Source organism: Mastomys coucha, unplaced genomic scaffold, assembly GCF_008632895.1.
Source record: "Mastomys coucha isolate ucsf_1 unplaced genomic scaffold, UCSF_Mcou_1 pScaffold3, whole genome shotgun sequence".
NCBI lineage: Eukaryota > Metazoa > Chordata > Mammalia > Rodentia > Muridae > Mastomys > Mastomys coucha.
The window spans coordinates 9,116,212-9,138,455 of NW_022196909.1; the positions used below are offsets into that span (position 1 = coordinate 9,116,212).

Consider the following 22,244-nt stretch of genomic DNA (forward strand, 5'->3'; position numbering starts at 1 on the left):
GGACAGTGTTGGAAGGGGAGGGGCTGCTGTGACTATTGGATGGGGAGGGGCCGAGGGACAGTTCTGGAAAGGGCAGGGCTGGGGGACCACCTCATCTTGGGAGTCAGGAAAGGCTCCAGTGTGATGGAACCCACTGAAATGAGACTTGGCATTTGAGCCCTTAGAAGGACAGGTGTCTAGAAGCCCCTGGTGGAGATCACACTGCGTCATGAGAAGTGGGTGGGGGCTAACAGTGTCAGTTTCTGACTGAGAAGGAATGCAGCCCAACCTGGCCTGCTGGTCCTTAGGGACATCTTCTGTCCTGTTGGCAAGTCAGCTTGTTGTGAAGGATTAATACAACAGACAAAAAAAAAAAAATCTGATTAAAATCTAAGAAAGGACCAGGGTTTTTCCTCTCCTGGTCTCTGTCACCTTGTAGTATCTTAAAAGCTGGAACTGAAAAAAATGTAAAACAACAAGGTTTCAAGCCAGATTCTGCTTAGATTGTGGGCTAGCCTGGGTACTTCACACTCTACATAGCCTTGGACACACACCTGAGGCCTTCAGAAGTATTACTTATTGTCAGCAGTCTGCTGTGCACTGGGTCCCGTGGTGCCTGAGGTTGAAGGGAATACAGATACACATGCAAACACACTCACACACACACTCACACGGCACTCTGGAGAAGTGCAGAGCCCTGCACAGCTGTGGGTGGTAGGGATCTCTGACTCCTGGCTCATTCTGGCTCACCACTCCCTGGTTCCACTCTCCCACTCTGTTAGCTAAAGTTTCTCCTGAATTATGAATGAGCAAAAGGCAATTATGTGTGTGCTCGTGGAGATGCGTAAGAGGGAAAGAGATTTGCAGATGTGGTATGAGCACCGTGCTTTAGAAGGCACCGGCGGGATTGCATTTCAGCACCGTGTCTGTCGGTGGTCTATTTTTCTGCTAACCATGAATTCAGCTTCAGAAGCAACAAGATTTAATTATGTACCCATTCACCACCGGATCTCACTTTTCATGGTTTAATGGCCCACGGGGAGCGACATGGCCAAGCACGGCTTCCCCAGTGCTAGACGGCGAGTGCTTTGCACACTCCGTCCGCATAGGAGCAAGATTTGTTCGATCCATCCAATCTTGTTGGTCTGTCACGTCTGCCCGCAGCCCCTTCCTGTATCAGACCCATCCGTCTTCCCGACACCTTCCCCAGCAGCTGGCTGGAGCAGGGAAGCAGTGGTGTGTTGGGTTTTCTCTGTGAGCACAGACCTGCACCAGCTTTGCAAGCCCACTGCCGAAAAGTTCCATTTTCCTTCTCTGGAGTGAATGTATAGGCTTTGGATGAGGAGCAACTGCCGAGGTGTGACTCAGCTTGCCTGTTGCCCTGCCTCCCACAGAAACACCCGTGAGCCAGCCTGGCTGCTCTTCCACCATCCTGTAAAAGGGGAAATGCCCACAGCTGGCACCAAGTCCCAGGCACGGAGAGCACTTGCCTCAGTGTCTCAACTGTCTGTTCTTTACAGCCGTCCCTGAGAACACTCTCAAAGATGACCAGGTTCATCTGTTCATCTCTTCTGTTCTGCTGTAGACAGCGTCCGCAGTTCCTGACCTCACTCAAAGGACTGCAGGACCCTGGGCAGGATCTTATCAGTGGGCCGGACTTCCCCTCCTTCCTGCCAAGAATAGGAAATTAGATTTGACCTCTGCTCTCATCCCTGCAGAATCATTCTTGGACTAAAGGCTTCCCGCCTTTGTAGTCCAGACATCTATTACCACCCTGATTAACAGCCATGCTCCCGTGGGCGGGCCCCGAAGACAGATTTGATTTCTCTGCTTCTTCCGCCCCACGTTGAGTGCAGATGTCTTTAAATGGAGTAAAAATAATCTTTCACTGGCGGGCATCAGCATCCCAAAGGCTCTAAGGAGTGTTAGCAGGTTCTCAGCGAGATGCCTGGTGCCACACCACCTCATGGGACCCTTCCATGCCCAACAAGGAAAATGCAGGGGAGAACAAAGCAAAACTCAAACAAAATCTAGTTCTCAACTAGGACAAATGCAGAAATGAATATTCACAGGTATATCAAGAGTGGGGAGGGGAGCATTGCCTTAAGACTCAGGGAAGGTTGGCAGGCACCAGCTTCTTAGCTCCGAGAATTTTCCTGTAGGGCAGTTGCTTTTTAGAATCTTAGAATCTTGGCCTTTTTTCTAGCCTGGAAGTAGCGGTAAGTATCACTCACACAAAGCTAGCCTCTTTTGCAAAGCGTATTGATCCATCTCACAGTCATCAAATCCATGCTTCAAGAATATTTATTCTTTGCTCAGCTGTGGAGGGGTCAATGTAATACATGACCCTTGTAATGAGAGAGCTTGGGTTGCATATTGCTCACCAAACACCTTTCCCAAGACTAAACCATGGGAAGGGCTTGATACATGACTGTGAAATAAACCTAGGAGGATCCCTGGGGAGTTGTAATCTAAAGTACAGAAAGGTATGCAAGGAATTATATGGGAAGCATTCACAGAGAAGGATAAATAAAGGTCAGATGGAGAGGCCAGTGACAGCAAGAAGGGTGGCCTCTGTGTTCACGAAGGGGTCTGGTGGCCCCTGGGCTGGCATGCACTTGTGTTCATGTTCTCTCAAGATCTGGATCAAAGGCAAATTGTCTTCCTGCCTTGAGACCGCAGGCGTGCCCTCCGTTCCTAGACCGTAGTTCATTCTACATACAGTCAAGTTGACAACTGAGAATAGCCATCACAAGCAGTATGCCCAGAGGGATGTGCAGGGAGCCTCTTAAACGCTGTAGAGCACCTGTGGTAGGTTGACCAGAAGGCCCGGTGCTTGCCCACTTCAGTACCTATAGCCGCCTCTCTGACTGAAGAATGTTATCGTGATCTAAGACGCGTTGCAGTCAAATGACAAGCAAGGGAAGGTCCAGGATTTGTCTCTAGGTCTCCTGGCCCAATGTCCTTTCCTGCCATCTAAGAAGGAAAGGTATGACTTGGAGACACAGTGCATAGGCAAGGGGGACTCAGAGGGACCTGGAGTGTTAGAAGCATACAGACAGAGCTTGGTCTTAGGGACAGCCTGAGGCAGTGACAGTCACATGCTAGATAGGAGAGAGCAGAAGCAAGGAGAGCCACGGGAAAATCATTGTGGGGTACATTGCAGGTATATTTCTGACTTCCTCATTTTTGTGAATAAACACCGGAAGGGGTAAGGGACCCATCTCAGCTCACAGTTTGGGAGTGACTGCCCCTCATGACAAGGCAGCCATTGAAGCAGACGCTGCTTGAGATGGGACAGTGGGGCTTGATCAGTGCCAGGTGTGCCAGAAAGCTGACAGAGAGGAGACCATGTGTGTGCTTCCCTGGTTGTCTTGGTTATGGATTCTTTGTGTGATAAGACACCATGACCAAAAGCAGCATAGGGAGGAAAGGGTTAGTTCATCTCACAGTGTGTACTCCACCATCCAGAAAAAAATCATGGTGGGAATTCAAGGCATGACTGGCTTGTACCTGGTGGCTTGCTCTGCTTGATTGATTGATTTCTTCCTTCCTTTCTTCTTGGATTTCTTTTTCCTTCCCTTCTTCCTTCCTTCTTCCCTTCCTTCCTTCCTTTCTTCCTTTCTTTCCTTCCTTCCCTTTCTCTTTCTTTCTTTCTTTCTTTCTTTCTTTCTTTCTTTCTTTCTTTCTTTCTTTTGTTCTTTCTCTCTTTCTTCCTTCCTTTCTTTCTTTCTCTCTTTCTCTTGTTCTTTCTTTCTCTCTTTCTTTCTTTCTTTTTTCTTTCTTTCTCTTTCTTTCTATTTATCCTCTCACATAATACTAACTGCAGTTTCCCTCCCTCCTCTCCTCACACTCCCTCTTCTATACCTCCCCTCTCCCCCAAATCCACTGCTCCTATGTTTCCCTTCAGGAGAGAGCAGGCCTCCCAGTGATGTCAACTGATTGCAGTAAGTTACAATATGCTGAGGCACAAATCCTCGTGGATGAGGCAACCCAGTAGGAAGAAAGGGGTCCCAAGAGCAGGCAAAAGAGAGATAACCTTGACTCCCACAAGAGCACCAAGCAACCATAACACACATCAGAGAACCTAGTCCAGACCATGCAGGCTCCATGATTATTGCTTCAGTCTCTGATGCCCTATGAGCCCTGCTCAGTTGATTCTGTGAGCTGTGTTCTTGTTCATGTTCCCCGACCCCTCTGGCTCCTACAATCCTTCCTTCCCTTCTTCTGAGGGATTCCCCGAGTTCAGCCTAATGTTTCAACCTGCTTTCTTTTAGCACCCATGACCACCAGCCCAGAGGTTGCAGTGCCCACAGTGAGCTGGCTGGACCCTCCCACACCAATTGTTCATCAGTCAAGACCATATACTATAGGCTTGCCCACAGGCCAGTCGGGTGGGCTCATTTTCTCAATAGAGGTTCCTTCTTTCAGAATGATTCTAGCATATACCAAATTCACATAAATCTAGCCAGCACACTAACTTTCCCCACCAGTACATCATTCAGTGTGAGGCCCCATCCTCTGGAGTGGTACTGCCCACATTCAGGGTGGGTCATCCCTCCTCTCTGAAAATGCTTCCCAGAGTTGTGTCTCCTGGGCCATACTAAGTCTAGTTGCACTGACAGTACAGAGTGGTATGAGTTTACCAAAGATTCAGCAGGGGTGGCAGGGGGAAGGGCCAGCAGGAAAGCCACTCTCCCAAGGATTCCTAGGAGCCCAGTGCTAGGGACAAGGGAAGTAACACCACCTTCTTCCAAGAGCAGGTATGGACAGACCAGACATGCACAGACAGACACCCCTCCCCCCAGTGCTGCTGGAGGTGTAAGTGGTAGATTAGCCATTTGGATTGTGCAAAGTCCAAAAGTGGACACCCACCTCTGTTCTGCCACACTGTCGTCTCCAGAGGACACAGGAAGGGCCCAGCAGTGCTCAGCCCCCAAGCTACAGAGGGGTTCATTTGCTTACCATTCAGCTCGCCAGCCTCAGGCCCCGACAGCTGTCTATAGCCCACAAACACAGAACTGGACTGAACTTTAGCTAGGGATTTTGAACCAGAATTTCAGTTTATTGAGGATGAGAGCTCTCCCAAGCCTTCTTCCACAGACAGCACAGATAGACCAGCCACTCACAGCATCTACCTGTCACAGAGACACTTGGCCCTGCCGTGGACTTCAGAGCACTAAGGACTCCTTCCGGACAAGCTAGGGGTGGGTAAACTTGGTATGCAGATGGGCACTGAGTTTCACTGGCTCATGGTCCCCCTCCTCTGCTCACTCCTTCCAGCCTCGAGTCCCTCTCCAGAGCTGCAGGATACCAGGCGACCAAGCAGCAGAAACCCTTCTACCTGGACTGTGGAGGACGTGGTCTGGTTTGTGAAGGATGCGGATCCTCAGGCTCTGGGGCCTCACGTGGAGCTCTTCAGAAAGCATGTATGAAAGTACTGGGTCTGAAGGGAGGGCCAGGGAAGGAGATGCATAGGAGAGAGGAGTTAAGGAGCCTCTGAATGCTGGCGATCTAGACTAAGCTCTAGCAGTGCCCTTAAGTGAGCCAGAGATGAAAGAAGCAGAGGCAACCATAGGCCTGTCAGAGCAGAGCAACTGACGGATTTGTGTTTGTTAAGAGATATGTTTCTCTTCTCTTCTTTTTGTTCTTAGGCCTTGCCTGCTTTTCTGCCAATCCATCCATCCATCCATCCATCCATCCATCCACCCATGCATCATCCACCACCTATTCACCTACCAGCTTGTCTGTCCACTTGCCCATCCATCCATTATCCACTTACCCACTCATCTATCTGTCCATCCATTCATTCATCCAACCATCCACCTACCCACCAATTCACCCATCTATCCACCCACTTGTCCATCTGTCCACCTGTTCATCAATCATCCATCTTTCTATTCATCTATCTACCCGCCCATCTACCCAGCCAGCCAGCCAGCCAGCCACCCACCTGTGAACTCATCTCGAGCACCCTTGCCTGCAACGTGCCTGGCAAACTGTGATCTGGTGTTCTTACTGTTTAGACCAGCGGTTCTCAGTCTTCCTAATGCTACAACCCCGTAATACAGTCCCTCATGTTGTGGTAACCCCCAATCATAAAGTTATTTTTGTTGCGACTTTATAACTAATTTTGCTACTGTTATGAATCAATGTAAATGCCTGTGTTTTCTGATGGCGACCCCAGAGAAAGGATCCTTTGACCCCACAAAGGGGTCGTGACCCACAGGTTGAGAACCACTGGCTTAGAGGGTTCAATGAGAAAATACACATAAATACGTTACATGAGGCCTCACTCATAGACACAGCCTTCGTGTAAATGTCATTATCATTTAGGCTCTTCTGAAATGTACAAAGATAGCAAATGGGGTGAACGGTAAGAATTACTGTGGTTTGCCCAGCTTATGATACTAATTCTGGATTGGTGGTATAGACAAGGGACAGCGCTTATCTTTATTTCTGTGGGTCTGGAGCTTGAATGGATCTCAATGGGCTAAGATCCAGGTGTTGGCAGGGATACATTCTCGTCTAGGTATTCTAGGGGCAATCAGCTTTCTTGCCTTTCCCAGCTTCATGACCCTCTTTTAGAGCCAGGAACATCAATCCTCAGGCTGACCTGTCCATGGCTCCGTCTTTTTGTTTTTGGTTTTTGGTTTTTTTTTTGAAGATTTATTTATTTACTATATGTAAGTACACTGTAGCTGTCTGTTCTGTACACCAGAAGAGTGCATCAGATCTCACTACGGATGGTTATGAGCCACCTTGTGGTTGCTGGGATTTGAACTCAGGACCTTCTGAAGAACAGTCAGCGCTCTTAACCGCTGAGCTATCTCTCCAGCCCTGTGGCTCTGTCTTTAGTTGGATGACATATATATGAGATAGTAGGCATGCAGGGGAAGCTTTGTCTGCCTCAATCAGAAGAGGGCAGGACCCTGAAAGGTGCAAGGTGGCAGATGAGTTCCGGGAGGGGACGCGAAGAGGAGGGCCTCATGGTTGCTTGCTTTAATTGTTCCCAAGAGCTCTCCCAGAACAAGAAGTATGTGTTCTCTCTCTCTCATCTGCACACCTGCCCTTCCGTGCCCCGTGAGCACACCCAGACCTTAGCCACCATTTGGCTGCTCTGACCGTCCTCTGCCTTCCCTCCAGGAGATTGACGGCAATGCCTTGTTGTTGCTGAGGAGCGACATGATCATGAAATACCTGGGACTGAAGCTGGGACCCGCGCTGAAGCTCTGCTATCACATCGACAAGCTGAAGCAAGCTAAGTTCTAAAGGGCTGGAAAGAAAACCCCCAGACCTCCAGGTTACTGCTGCCAGACCAGCGTCCGTCCACTGTCATGAGTAGACTGTCCTCTTAAATGTCACAGCCACAAAGACTGTGTCTTTTTATAAAACGTGTGCATCCTTGCATTTTTGTAACATTCCTGGTGGCCCCTTTCAGAGACTCAACTGTGTGCTAGACTTGTCAGAAAAAATCACACAGACACACAAAAAAAGCCTATTACAGTCAATGTTCCTGACGTGTTGGTCACTCTTTATGGGTGCTATTTGTGACATGACAGAGTGAATAACTGAACGCTGTCACCCAAGGAGAGCCCTGGAGGGGAGCTCGAAAAGTCACGAGAAGATCCCTGTCCTTGCAGGGGCTGTGGGGACACCCCCAGTGGTTGGCAACCTCTCCCTGTTCTTGGGACCGATCCGCATGAGCTTCACTGGACTCAGCTCTGGAAGTTGTCTTCTGATGGCCGCCTCGCCTTGCACTATCTGGAAAACTTGAATTTTTGTTGCTGTCTTTTTTGTTCGTTTGTTTTTGTCCTCCACCCCTCCACCCTACCCCCCCATACCCCACCTCACCCCACCCCCCAACCCCCCACCCCATCCTACCCTCGCTCTCGACAAGAAAGGGGAAAGGATGTTTTCGAGCCCTAGCTACTGTAGTCCTTCCTTGCTCCACCAGAGGGCAGACTGCTAACGAGGTTTCAGGATGCACAGACTGCACGGCCGGGGCAGGGTGTTTATCTGCAAGACCTAGCTTGCACCGGGACTGGGGATGAATTCCACACTCAGCACCCCAGATTGCCACTTGGGAAGAAATCATGCTCTGTCGGGGTCCAGCTCAGACCCATTGCTTACTGACTTACTCGGTACGGATTCGGAAGCAACCATCTGCCTAAACAAAGACCTGGCGTCCCTTCCCGCCCAGAGTCTCACTGAAGCTCTGATATGATGGCATGCTGAGGGATCTTGGTGACATTTAACTATGGGTATTTCTTGAAAAAAGGTGTGGGGGGGTGGGAACTGTCTCGACAAAGTTTGAAATGGGATGTGCTGATTCCTAGTTTCATGGCTACGTTCTGTGGCTGTGTGTCTGTGGCTAATTTTTCTAGTCTTCGACAAATATGCAGACGTGTTTTTATTGGGCTCAATTCAATTTACAAATAGGTTTTTACTCTTCACTGTGAAGTAATGGGAAAAAATTGATTTTCTACTCTTAGCAGCTGTGTCCAGAGGCGGATGGAGCCACGGTTTCCTAGGCGGAAGGGGCACTTCTTCGCGGCTATTCTTTATGGAATCCTCTCCCTGGCTTTGTTTATTCTAAACGAATAGAGAACTTTCCTTAAAGGCACATCTGGGGAAAGTGAGGTTGGTCAAGCATAACTTAGGGTCTCCCATGACAATAGTATGAATTTTAGAAAGGCATCTTCTCTCGGGTTGCAGTCTGAGCAAGGTCTCTGCTGGCAAGTGTAGCCAGTGGTCCTGGTCCACAACAAGACACATGTAGGCTCTCCGATGGATCTAGCTATTGTACCAGTCAGGTAGAATGTAGGTGAAGAGCACAGGACGTATTCCATGTTGTGCTATAAGGGCCTACTTGGATGCTCCCTGTTTGTGGGAGTGTGACATGACCCTGCAAGATCTTTGTTACATATACACTGGTGGTTGGACTTAAATACAACAGAGAAGGAGAAAAATGTCCCAAAGCTTTCCACTGGATGGAACTTGATCAGGTGTGGATGAGCCTGATGTCTGTTATTGATAGCATGAGGCAGAAATGACCTTGAATTAGACCTTGGACAGATTCTTTAAGATGTTAAAGCAACGAGTGGACTCTGCCTTGAAGAATACTGTCAATGCTGGGTGCTCTGAAGTTAGATCCCATCAAACAGTTCCCATGTACACAATTGCTTGCAATGGAAGTGTGGAGATTAGAACAGTCGCTTCACACAAATGTTTGCCCTTCCCCGGAGGCTCACGGTGCCTCTTCCAGGGACACAGGCTCCTTCGTGACTGGCAGTATTAAGCTTGTCAAATGTCCTGCCTAAACTTACCCATGTCTCACTGGTGCCCCAAGTTAAAACAAGGCCAAACAAGTCAAGGGGAGGCCTCAAGTGATTTTTGAAGGAGAGCTAGGACCCAGTTCAAGTCTGTGGGGGAACTGGAGCTGTGTCCCTAGACATGATGTCTTATTTCACACGAAGCCTTAAATTAGCTCGATCGTCGGATTCCAGACATTTAAGGTTTGGCCAAACAGAACCAAGCAAAGCACCAAGAAGCAATCTCATTAGTCTTGGAATGGGGCTGCCATACCACGGAAGACCCGGCGGAACCAATTCTTCTTGCCTGTTTTTTCATACAATCTAATTAGTTGACCAAATCATCATCGTAATGCTGCAAGTATAATTAATTTTCAACCCTCTCAAAAATCTTGTCAAACAGAGCAGCTAAATAGCTTCTCATATGTAAACCATGCAAGGCCACTTCCTCTAAACAGACCTTCCAGGGTCAGGCCACAGGGCTTACCCTGGCCCACATGAGCAGGACTTGAACTCACACCTGACAGTCCCCGTGCTTGCTATTCTGGCTGTATAGCTCTGCTTCAGGTTGGAGTGGAGAATGAACACATTTTGCATAATTCCAAATTAAAGAGTGTTGGTGCTCTTGTTCCAGATGTTTCCAATTATATTTATCTGTTAAACACTTGGGGGCAGAGGGTTGGGGGGGGGGGGAATCAAGGGACAATTCTGTTGCCTAAAGTATTTTAAGTGTTTTATGAAACACATTATTCTCTTTGTGAAGATTTTAGATAAAAGATGTAGCCTGTGTATATGAGTCTATGTGTGTGTATGTGTGTGTGCGTGTGTGTGTATCTGTCTGTCTGTGCCTGTCTGTGTGTCTGTGTTTGTATCTGTGTTTGTGTGTGTCTGTCTGTGCCTCTCTCTCTTTCTCTCTTTCTCTCTCTTCTCTGTGTATCTGTGTATATATATATATGTGTGTCTATGTGTATGTTTGTCTGTGTGTCTGTATATGTCTATGTGTGTCTATGTCTGTGTGTGTCTGTCTGTGCCTGTGTGTGTGTTTGTGTATCTGTATATGTCTGTGTGTGTCTATGTCTATGTGTATCTGTCTGTGCCTGTGTGTGTGTTTGTCTGTGTGTCTCTCTATGTCTGTATGTGTCTATGTCTGTGTGTGTCTATCTGTGCCTGTGTGTGTGTTTGTCTGTGTGTCTCTCTATGTCTGTGTGTGTCTATGTCTGTGTGTGTCTGTCTGTGTCTGTGTGTGTGTTTGTCTCTGTGTCTGTGTGTCTGTGCTTGTCTAAGTGTGTCTGTCTGTCTGTCTGTGTATCTGTATTTGTGTGTGTCTGAGTGTGTGTGTGTGTGTGTGTGTGTGTGTGTGTGTATGTATGTATCTCCAGACACTGGAGTTGGAAAATCTAAGAAGTGGTTGGGAGTATAGCAGCTATGGCATGTTCTCAAATATCTTTCTAGCTTTGTAGCGTGGAGGCCCGGCACGGTCTAACCTTCCTACTGACTGGGACGGGTAGGTGTTCCCTCTCACTGCAGCAGGGCCTGTCCTGTGGACAGCTAGATGACCAGAATACTTCTGGTGCTGCCGGCTTCTTTCTCCGCATAGGCTGAGTGGAAATGCCAGATCTGAGGACCCGGATGCCTAAGAAAAGGCCTTACTGGGGAGCCCTGCCTGAAAACAGCTGCCTAAGGGTTTCGGTTATGTCTGCCAGGGAGGACTTGGGCCTGTTATTTCTCTTCCACAGGATTGCCAATTTTTTGCCCTTTCAGAAGAAATAAAAGAGCAGAGAATGCCTCAGAAAAAGCTGTGTTCAGAATTGATAACCTGGGAAGGGATGCTGTGCTGAGGGTTTGAGAATCAAACCAGAACGTACAAAATTGTACATTTCTTAGGAAAACAGTACAGTACCCATTTGTGCTCTTGCCCCTTCCCGTGACAAACCTATAACCTAACGAAGTCGCAGAACCCTTCTTTAAATTGAAATGGTTTAAATTTAAAATAATTTTTGTATGTTCTTTTTAAAAAAGATTTATTTATTTTATTTATTATATGTAAGTACACTGAAGCTGTCTTCAGACACACCAGAAGAGGGCGTCAGATCTCATTACAGATGGTTGTGAGCCACCATGTAGTTGCTGAGATTTGAACTCAGGACCTCTGGAAGAGCAGTCAGTGCTCTTAACCGCTGAGCCATCTCTCTAGCCCTTGTATGTTCTTTTAGGAGGGTTTTGTTGAATCTCTGAAGAAAACTGGAAATGCCCAATGTTCTATTTGAACACAGTCATCATCAGAAAGTCTCGAAGGACATTCTGATCTCTCCCTGAGAACTATTCTGGACAGAGAATACCTCGAGAGGTATTCCCAATGCATAAGCTATGGGATGTGCACTCAAAGGTTGCCTCTCCTACCTTCCCCAGTGGAGCCAGGCTCGAACTGTTTAAATCACAGATAAAGACAAGAGCTGTGAGGGAGCAGGATTTAATCGCATGTCTTGTTAAGAAGAGAGGTGCCAAAAATCCAATTCTGCTTTTTTTTTTCTTTTTAAGCATAAACACACACACACACACACACACACACACACACACACACACAAACACACTAAGAGCTGAGCCCCCATTCGGCTTTTGTGTTGCCACATGATTTTTCTCTGTTCCATGAGAGGACCAGACCGAGAACCCCTGAGGGAAATCCAGCAGATGGTCAGAGGTCCAGAGGCACAAACATTCCCGCTTCCTTCCATATTGCCAAGTTAGCAACAGCTGCTCAGGAACCCGACTCTGGGCCCTGCAGTGCTAAGGATGCTGGAGCCCCAGCCCGTTTGTGTCTTTTCCTCCGAGGCTTAGTTAGCCTCATCCCACAGGATTCCTTCATGGACAATTGGAAGCTGGGTTTTTGGAAATGTAGTATTTACTTGAAAGAGGATCACTCTTATTCACTGCCACCCGTTAAAGGTTTGGGGCAACAAGTCTGCTAACAATTTGCTTTGTGTAATTTTGTTCTAATGCTAATAAGCAACAGCTGGGACACTTCCTGTGGCAACATCCTCTGTGGTTACAGTGCAGCGAGCACACAAGACTGTCCCAAGTGCTGCGCTTAAGAGCACACACTGGCCTGGAGAGGCTGTTGCTGGGCGGCCAGCTGTACATTTTCCCAAGCCGTGCCCCTGACGAACACGCTAAACTTCCTACCCGAGACCTGGGGCTTCTCGGCACACTCTGCAAGACACCCTTTCCCAGGACAGCTACCATTGGGACCAGGAGTTGATACTGTGACGCAGGATGACAGAACAGGAAGATGACAAATACCAGGGCGGAGAACTGGCTCGGCGGTGACCAAATCACAACTCTCGATACTGAGGGGACAGCGGCATCTTTTCTCTAAACATATCCATGAACCTCTCAGACTTGCTCTGTCACCGACTTGATCACACGGCCCACGGTGCTGAGACAGAAGAGCAGTCTACCCGCGGGTCCCACTTTGGAACGAACCCACAACTTCCTTCTTCAGAAAGCTAACTGTGAAATGAGATGCTCCGTGTCGTTTTTTTTTTCCAGCAGCTGTGAGCTATCAAAGGCTACTTTCATCAGAAATGAAGCAGCCTCAAATCATGTGACATCTGTGCCTCCCCACCCAGGGCTGGACTACCTTCCCTACGATCCTGCAGAGCAGCGTCTCTGCTTGGCTTCTTCCCATCATAGGGAGTTCCCTCCCTGAGGAGCTGGCTTGTCGCTCTGTTGCACAGCTCTGGTTGTGAAAAAGATTATTTCTCAGGGAGACACAGATGCCTGTCAATCAGATACGAAGAGTCAAGGTGAAGCCAATTTTGAAATCTTTGTCTGTTTAATAGCATGTATCCACGCAGTTGCCAAATCCATACCACACACAGACATTGGCCTTTGACCTCAACACTGGGCTTCCTGTCTCTGTGACAGAAGGATGGACACCCTAGAGCTCTGTCCACAGGCTGCCGTTAGGTTTCCATTGGTATGATAAACACAGCGGAAGAGGAATGGTACGGTTGGAATATGCTTGGCCCATGGGAAGTGGCACCATTCGGAGGGGTGGCCTTGTTGGAGGAAGGGTGGGGGTGGGTATTGTGGTCCTATGCCCAAGTTCTACCCAGTGAGGAAAAGACAGACCCTCCTCTTAGCTGCCTATAAAAGATTGTCCTCTCCTGGCTGCCTTCAGATCAGATCAAGATGTAGAACTCTCGGCTCCTCCAGCACCATGTCTGCCTGCACACTGCCGTGCTTCCTGCCATGATGATAATGGACTGGACTTTTTTTTTTTTATTAGATATTTTTTTATTTACATGTCATATGATTTCTCCTTTCCCAGTTTCCCCTCCAAAAAACAAACAAACAAACAAACAGACAGACAAAAACAACAAGAACAAACCCCTGTTGCCTCCCCCTCCCCATGCCTGCTACCCCGCCCTCTCCCACTTATTGGCCCTGGCATTCCCCTACACTGGGGCACAGAACCTTTACAGGGCCAAGGGCCTCTCCTCCCATTGACGATCGACTTTGCAATCCTCTACTAAACACATGCTGCCAGAACAATCAGTCCCACCATGTGTACTCCTTGGTTGGTGGTTGAGTCCCTGGGAGCTCTGAGGGTACTAGTTAGTTCATATTGTTGTTCGTCCTGGACTGGACTTCTTAAACTGTAAGCCAAGCTTCAATTAAATGTTTTCTTTTATAAGAGTTGCCTTGGTCATGGTGTCTGTTCATGTTATATTCGGCGTGGGTACCCCACTCATGAAGAATCAGGAAGGAGGCCACTGCAATAGCAGGAGGTTAATTTTTTTAATTGAAACTAGTATACTAGGGTCACTCTGTATTTGGGACCAGAGCGACCCCAAGGAAACAAAGCTCTAAGTTTTTATACCATTTCAGAACAGAGTTGTACAGCTTACAACATGGGCTAGTTACAGTTTACAACGTGGGCTAGTTACAGTTTACAACGTGGGCTAGTTACAGTTTACAACATGGGCTAGTTACAGATTACCACATGGGCTGGTTACACTTTATCTTCTTCGTTGTTCTTTAGTTCCTATTGACCTTTCTCTTCCAGATGAGGATAAGATATGTGTGATGCGCAGGAGGGGTGGGGGAAATCCTCTCTCCAGGGGATATCTCCCAGAAATGTGTATTCCTTGGGGATGGGTGTTTGCTCTGTAAACTCTTCTAAAACCCTTTGTCTAAAGGATAAGTGGACCTCCTTGCTTTCTGGTATTTCTATGAGGTATCTCCATTTTGCTTAATTTCATTCACAGCAATAAAACCCTAACAAAGGCGAGCGACTTGGGGGAGGAGAGGGTTTGGCTTGGTTTTACTTTTCATCTTCGACTTCCACATCACAGTTCAACACCAAGGGAAGTTGGGGTGGGAACTCAAAGTGGGCAGGACCGTGGAGGCAGGAGTCGATAGAGAAGAAATGCTGCTCTTGCTGTCTTGTTTAGCCTGCTTTCTCATATACCCGTAGGACCACCTGCCCAGGGATGGTACCACCTACATGGGCAATCACTGAATTTATAGCAATCACTGAAAAGATGTACTATACACTTGCCTTCAGGCAACTTGTTGTTGTTGTTGAGACAGAGTCTCACTATGTAGCCCTAGCTATCCTGAAACTCACTATATAGACCAGGCTGGCCTGGAACTCACAGAGGTCCTGCCTGTGACTACTGAGTGCTGGGATTAAAGGCATTTGCTACCATGCCCAGCTATTAATTAATTAATTAACTAATTAATTAATTTCATGTGTATGGGTGTTTTGTCTGTACACAAGAAGAGGGCTTCAAATCCCATGGGACTATAGTTATAGATGATTGTGAGCTACCATTTGGGAAGTGAGCTCAGGAGCTCTGCAAGAGCAGTCTGTACTCTCAACTGCTGAGTATCTCTTTGACCCTTCTCCAGGCCAATCTTATGGAAACACTTTCTCAGCTGAGGGTCCTCCTTCCCAAATGACTCTATTTTGTGTCAAGTGAACATAAAACTAGTGTTTTCCTTTGAATAAAATTGCTCCCTCCCTGGTAGGCTTATATGTTTGAATGCTTGGTCATCAGAGAGTGGCACTGTTTGAAAGGATTAGGAGATGTGGCCTTGTTGAAGTAGATGTGACCTTGTTGAATGCCCAAACTAAAGCTGGGCATGATAGCGTGCCATTAATATAGCACTCAGAAGGCAGAAGCAGTAGGATCTGTATGAGTTCAAGCCCAGCTTGGTCTACAAAACGAGTTCCAGGACAGCCAGGGCTACACAGAGAAACGCTGTCTCAAAACAACAACAACAACAACAACAACAACAACAACAGCTCAAAGCTAGGCATTCTGTCTAGAAACTGTCCCGCAGTTTCATGAACTTGGGTTCTCTCAGAAGAAGGACCAAAGGACCTGAAATATAGGGTTCAAGAACAAGAGAAACACAAAGCCAAGTTGCACCCCAATCAAGGCTTCAAACTTAACTTAGGGTATTCAGAAAATATATATAGATACTTGAAAAACCGAAACTGAATCTCTAGGTTACATGATATTTGCATAACATAAACATTGCAGAAGAAGTCAGGCACCAAGGTCCCCAGACCCAGCAACTTGGAAGGTCTCCAGGCGGTAGGCGTGTCCGAATCTCAGTGTGAATTTCCTGGCAGCTGCTCCAAGGAAGAACTGACAGTCTGCAGAGAGCCTTTGTCTTGGCTCCCCAGGTGGTAGCCTCCAAGCAGAGACTGCCAGAGTCTGAAGGCTGAGCTGAAGGGGGCAGGTAACAGTATTCTGTCTCAGTCTCTTCCTGCTGCTTGCCAACCTGGGTGCAGAACTCACAGCTCCTTCTCCAGACCATGCCTACCTACATGCTGCCATGCTTCCTGCCATGATGATCATGGACTGAACCACTGAAACTGTAAGCCAGCCCCAATGAAATATTTTCCTTTATAAAAATTGCCTTGGTTACGGTGTCTCTTCACAACAATAGAACAGTGACTAACCAGCAAGGACACCAGACATATCATAGTCTTCAAATTCATCAGGCCCGTCATGGGAAGAATAGTGAAAAGAAATTCTGTCTCACCAAATGTTGCGTTCACGTAAAACAGGTAAGTTGTTCATGCTTAGGTGGCCACGTGCTACACTAAGCATGAAAAAGGCACTCAGAGATGGTGTGGCCCTGTGTCGGTGATACAAGGAGCTAAGGATGCTTTTATTTGGATTAAAAATGAATAAATAAATAATTCTGTAATTTATAATAGGAAAGGAGACAGTCTGCTGTAGATTTTTGAAGGAGTAATGAGTACCAGCAAGGCACCTTGCTGACTACTAGACCTGCTTTCTTATTTTCTCCCAACAGTACTAGATTTTGTTTTTAAACTTTAACACAGGAAAGGAAAACAAGGACCATTCCTGAGAACATGAACAGGCGGGTGAGCAGGCCTTGCCTGTGCTTCAGAGCTTAGACTGTTCCCTAAGCGGTGGCTCTCTCTACTGAAAACAGAAGTGCCACCGAGACAGGCTTGCACTCAGAAGGGATTGAGCCTTCGCTTGCTCATTCTAAGGCTTAGCCTGTTCCAGCATCCATCTTTCTGCCTTAAGGCCTCATTCTGATTGGCTTTGTGCGTGGTGGCAAGAATTGCAGAACATGAGCTGATTGTTTTCAAGATTATTGTGTTTGTTGTTTTTATAATTTAATTTTTTTTGGGGGGGGGTCGGAATCTTGATGCTTAGCCCAGGCTAGCCTTGGGCTCACAGTCTGACCTCTGCACCCCCCTGCTCCTGGTGCTGAGATTATAGGCATAAGTCATCATGCACAGCTACAGTGTTAGTTTGAAAATGCTTTTTTCTTTTTTCTTTCTCAACCCATGATGCCTCTTCAAAATGATCGCTGGGTTGAATTCTCCATGGGGCAGACTTTTCTCCTTTCTCTGTGACAGACACTCCTCAAGCTGGCGAGGAGTACCCGGTACCCAGGAAGAGGAGAAGCAACCACTACCTACCCTTTCCTGATCTTCACTCGCCTCCTCCCTTGAGAACAGTTCTGAAATAAAAAGGGCTACCTAACCTCCCTAACTCCTTGCCCATCCATACACGCGTAAGTAGTTACCGGGGAGCCTTGAAAGTACAATCATGTGACTGAATTTTTTGCAAAATCAAAAACTCGAGAGTGTTTCACCTTGAAAGAAATCACTTGAAAAGCCTAGGCATGTGTACCAAGGATGTGGCATTGCTCAGAATATTCTTCGGAGCTGGTCTTTAGAAAGACAAGCCACATTCTTTCCAAGCATTTGTGAGGGACAATAAATCCCTCACAGCAATGCAAAGCCACGAAGGTGGAGTCTGATGATGCAGGAGGTTCCAGGTCTAAAGTTCTGTGTCTTCACTCAGGTTAGTCTGGCTTTTTCTTGTGTGTTTCCTCACTTGGTAAGATAGTTTGAGCAACAACAGTTGTTGATTCGCTTGTTGACACAGCATTGTTATTTTCCAGTTGTTGGATTGAGGTAGAAGCTGAGAAAACTCACCTCAGAGACCAAAGCTTAAAAATGAAAGTTTTTCTGTGCACGAAGGGAGGTGGCCAGTTTGGGATCTGAATGAGCCTCATCTCTGAAGGAAGATTATACAACATTTTTATAGGATGGGGACACAAAGTGGGGGAGAAGCATGGTGACCTGTTGCACTGACTAATCATACTTTGACACAGGGGTTAAGCAAAGACCTTAACATTGGTGACTGGGTTTTATCCTGGTTTCGGGGTCCTTGAGTCAGCTTCTGTAGTCAAGTCCCCTCCTGGACTCTAAGAGTTTGGAATGCTAAGGGAACAAAGGAATGGGCAAGTTGCACATAGTCAATTAAGTCAAGACAGGCAGTACGTTCGTAACTTGTATGCCTCAGTTTAGGTAACGGGATAATGGCATCCTCCCTCTGTACATCCTTTACTGGTTAACAGACAAGCACGAAACATCTGGAGAAGCAGGATAGGAGTCGGTTCCCTGAACTAAATTTTGTTCCTACCAGCAAGAGACAACTTGTTCCTGAGATAGCCAGACTCAGGAAACAGTCTGCTAACATAATTTGTAGTGAGAATTCTGGAATTTTTGTTTCTTAAAAACAAAACAAAACAAAAAATATTGTAAGAATGTGCTTTTGTTTGAATCCCAGATGTGGGGATATGAGGCTGCTTCAAAGCAGCTGAGCGTGATTTGTCTCGTGCTCTAGTAGAGACATGGTTTTGCCACCTATGGATAGTTTCTGCGATTGTGTGATATTTGGAATTCTGGGAAATTTTGAGAGGGTATTGAAAGGCTGGAGAATCTTAGAATGTATAATGTATAACTTTTACCTAAAAGCAGGCATGGAAAACCTCTGCCACAAGCCAAAAAAAGGTGGAGTAGCTAGTTCTAGGAACTTTGCTAATCCAGAGCCTCAGGGCTCTGGTTCCCGATACCTGCCCCTCCCTGAATGATCCACTATGAGGGCGGAACTAAGAATGAAGGTCTAGTGGTTTATGAGACTCTCCACCCTGCAGACCGATAGATGAAGATTGCATTCCTAGAATGAATGTGTTCCCCTCCCTAACTGAATACCTTGGTCAGGTCCCTCTGAAATTTTCCACTGTTTCTATGTCCTGATTTCCTTGGTAACCCTCTCCCCGCCCCCAGCCTGTGGATGTTCCCTTAGATATCCCACACTTCTTGTGTCCGGCGTCGAACTCTGGCCAGCATGGTCATGAGATCGACCCCGGCGTCGAACTCTGGCCAGCAAGATCATGAGATCGACCCGGTACCGGTATCCCCAATAAACCTCATGTGATTGCAGCAAGTTCGTTCTATCGTGAGTCATTGGGTGGTCGGGTCATCCCGAGACTTGAGTAAGGATCTCCCCAGTTCTGGGGGTCTTTCAGTATATACATGCAGCCGGGATAGGTGGGACTGTGGGTTGTTGGTTTTTCGGGGGTTGGTGGTGGGGTGTCTTAGTTAGGTTTTTCAGCTATGAGCAGATACCGTGACCAAGGCAACTCTTATAAGGACAACATTTAATTGGGGCTGGCTTACAGGTTCATTATCATCAAGGTGGGAACGTGGCGGCATTTAGGCAGGCATGGTGCAAGAGGAGCTAAGAGTTCTACATCTTCATCTGCAGGCTGCTAGCAGAATACTGGCTTCCAGGCAGCTAGGATGAGGGTCTTAAAGCCCACACCCACAGTGACACACCTACTCCAACAAGGCCACACCTACTCTAATAGTGCCATTCCCTGGGCTGAGCATGTACATCACAGGGGGTGTTGGTGGTGATTGCTGTTTTTTTTTTTTTTTTTTTTTTTTTTTTTGTAGTCTTGCCCAAAAAAGAAACAAAAGGAAACAAATTAGATTCACGGATCTCTATCTCTTTCTCCCCTCTATCCTCTCCTATCTAGTGACAGAGGGTGAAACAGGGGTAGGTGTGGCACACACACAGTAGCTCTGTTGAGACATGAGCAGTATTAAATGGCTGAATCTAAGTAGAGGGCAATGGTGATACATTTCCTGGCCTTTCCCAGCACAGTCCCCACCCCAGAAATCCTTCTGACCTAGGTGTCCTGTCTTCAGTGCTGACTGGACAAGAGAACTCCCAGAATGCTCTTGGACACTAGTGTACTTCCTGAAGATGGTAAGAGGTGGTCTACCTGAGAGAAGCAAGTCATCCAGGTCACCCAGCACTTGACCTTCATCCAGCACTTGACCTTCAAGACTGAATGGGATGTAGGCTAGTTAGATGAGCACTGTCCTTCTGAGGCCCAGGGCAACCAAAGAGCCATGAGGTCTTTCCAGGGGTCAATTTTTTTTTCTTTCCCAGGGACTAAATATCATTCTGTTAAAGTGTGAGAGAGTTTGGTGGACTTAGATTTGGTTATTGTCCATTCTTTCTCAGCCACAATATTTAATTTTCAGTTATTGTTTAACCTTATTTTTGATTTCTTGGGAATTAAGAGAAAAAAGACAGCTCCTCTTTAAGAAAATGTAAAATATCAGTTGCATTATAAAGCAAATATTTTTACTTTATAGATATTGGTTAGTTAGCCTATTGCTCTCATTCTGTACAGAGAAATAATTATTAATATTAATAGAGGTTTCATACTTTAACTGCATCTGTGAATAAATTTACTTTTAAATTCTCTATATGTGCAAGAAAATTAAATGAATCGATTCAATACAATCTTTTCATCATAATTATCTTCTATTTTTTCCTTTTCACCAGCAGGGACAATTTTTTGTTAATTAAGTGCTATTGTAACATCACAAAGCTTCAGGAGGCCATAGGTGCGGGGGTTTTCCTCCAGCGCCAGGATGAGGGTGTCATTGTGTGACAAGCCTCTTACTGAACAATGAGGGAGTGTGGGCACTGGAAAACCCAGCTGCCTGAGCCACCGAGGTGGAGCTGAAGCTGATTGAAACATTATGGCTTTTGTTTTGTAAACTGACAGGTTCATTTGCAGATTCTTCAAACTTGGCCTTTGTTAATCTCCTCTTTATTCTGCTTCGTTCCCCCTGAGCCTACTTGGGAAACTGTGTGATCTCACTCTACCTGGAGCTGGCTGCTGCACACTTCCCTTGCAGCCTCGTCCTTCCTTCCTTCCTTTGCGGAGCTGCAGGGAGCAGACAGGAACCAAGGGCACCAGAAGTCCACCTTCCACCTCAGTGAGAAGCCAGCCAATGTTCCCAGTCCTCTCTGTTAGGAAACATAATGGGGTGAGGAGGTCCCTGGGGTGGGGGGACCATGCCAAGGTGTCCCTCTGAGAAGTAATGCCAAACAACAGATCTAGTATCAAGGTGTCTTATTAGGGGGAAGGGAGGGAGTGATGAATGGGCATGTAGACATGCTCCCTATATGGTCTTTCCTCTTTTCTGATTAAAGACTTAAGAAGAGTGTGTGTGTGTGTGTGTGTGTGTGTGTGTGTGTGTGTGTGTGTGTTGAAGTTGGGGACTTGAGAAAATGCTGAGCCAGTTAAAGTTTGTGCATCATTTGTTTGTGTGGGACATGGGTGTGAGCATGACCTGGAGAATTACTCTAAAGCAATAGTGTTTTCTCTTCATGTGGACCCAGTGGGATCCTGGGGCATTGCTGTAATCCCAAGTATCATTTGAAAGTGCTTGTGAGGAAGAGTGGAGCTTCCTGCTTGAAGGCGGGGTGGCTTGGGTGCTAACTTAAAACAAAACAAAACAACAAAAATCAAAACCCTTATGGATGTCATTTTACAGAATAAGCAGCGGTGAGTAGCTTTCCTAGGAACACTGAGCAGTATTTGCAATGGAGAAAGAGCCCTAAGGCCTGTCACCTAGGGGCAAGGACTTCACCTTAATTTCTGCTCTGTGCAAGCATGATGTAATCAGTGTTTCCCAGCACTGGTACAATCCTCTCACCTCACAGTGTTCCTATGTAATTGTGTCACATAATGGGAAATTGTAATAGGCAATTTGGTTGTGTAATTCAGTTTGCAAAGCATGCAAACACGAGATAACTGGGTTATATGCAAATGGGCATTACACTAAGGTGCAGAAAACAAAGGGGAAAGATGTTGTGTCCAAACTTAGAAACAGCTTGAGCTCTGTTGCTCCTGGGCCTCGAGGTGAGGAGTTTATTAAAGTTATTTATCCTCTACTTTGCTGTCATCACATGGGACTCCTGCAGACACACTTGGTGTGAACATGCTTGCGTCCTTACTGTGTGTGCTTGCCAGTTTCTCGTAGGTGAGGAGCAGGTTGCAAGCATGGCATGCTCTTTAGTTCTTAAGGATATATTTGTCTTCGTGGTGGACAACGTCTTAATGTAAAGGCCATAGTCTATTAAGATTATTAAGATTTGATGTTCCAAAGCTTTCTTATATGCTGTTTGTAACCTTTTCTTCTTGGCCAATGAGTTCATTATTTAGAAGACTAATTTTATGTTTTAACGCACTCTTAAACAGTAACCAGTCAGCGCATTAGAGTCAGAT

At 46.7% G+C, this 22,244-nt stretch overlaps 1 protein-coding gene across 2 annotated transcripts in view; it reads left to right on the forward strand.

Moving 5' to 3' along the window:
- Scml4 (Scm polycomb group protein like 4) overlaps positions 1-9,928 on the forward strand; it is a 100,062-nt gene extending 90,134 nt beyond the window's left edge. For both annotated transcript variants that reach the window (XM_031347642.1, XM_031347643.1), the window contains exons 7-8: positions 5,263-5,408; positions 7,126-9,928. In XM_031347642.1, the coding sequence (XP_031203502.1) occupies positions 5,263-5,408; positions 7,126-7,251 (272 nt within the window). In that variant the 3' untranslated portion in view covers positions 7,252-9,928. The remainder of the gene's footprint in view (positions 1-5,262; positions 5,409-7,125) is intronic.
- Positions 9,929-22,244: the final 12,316 nt, after the last annotated feature.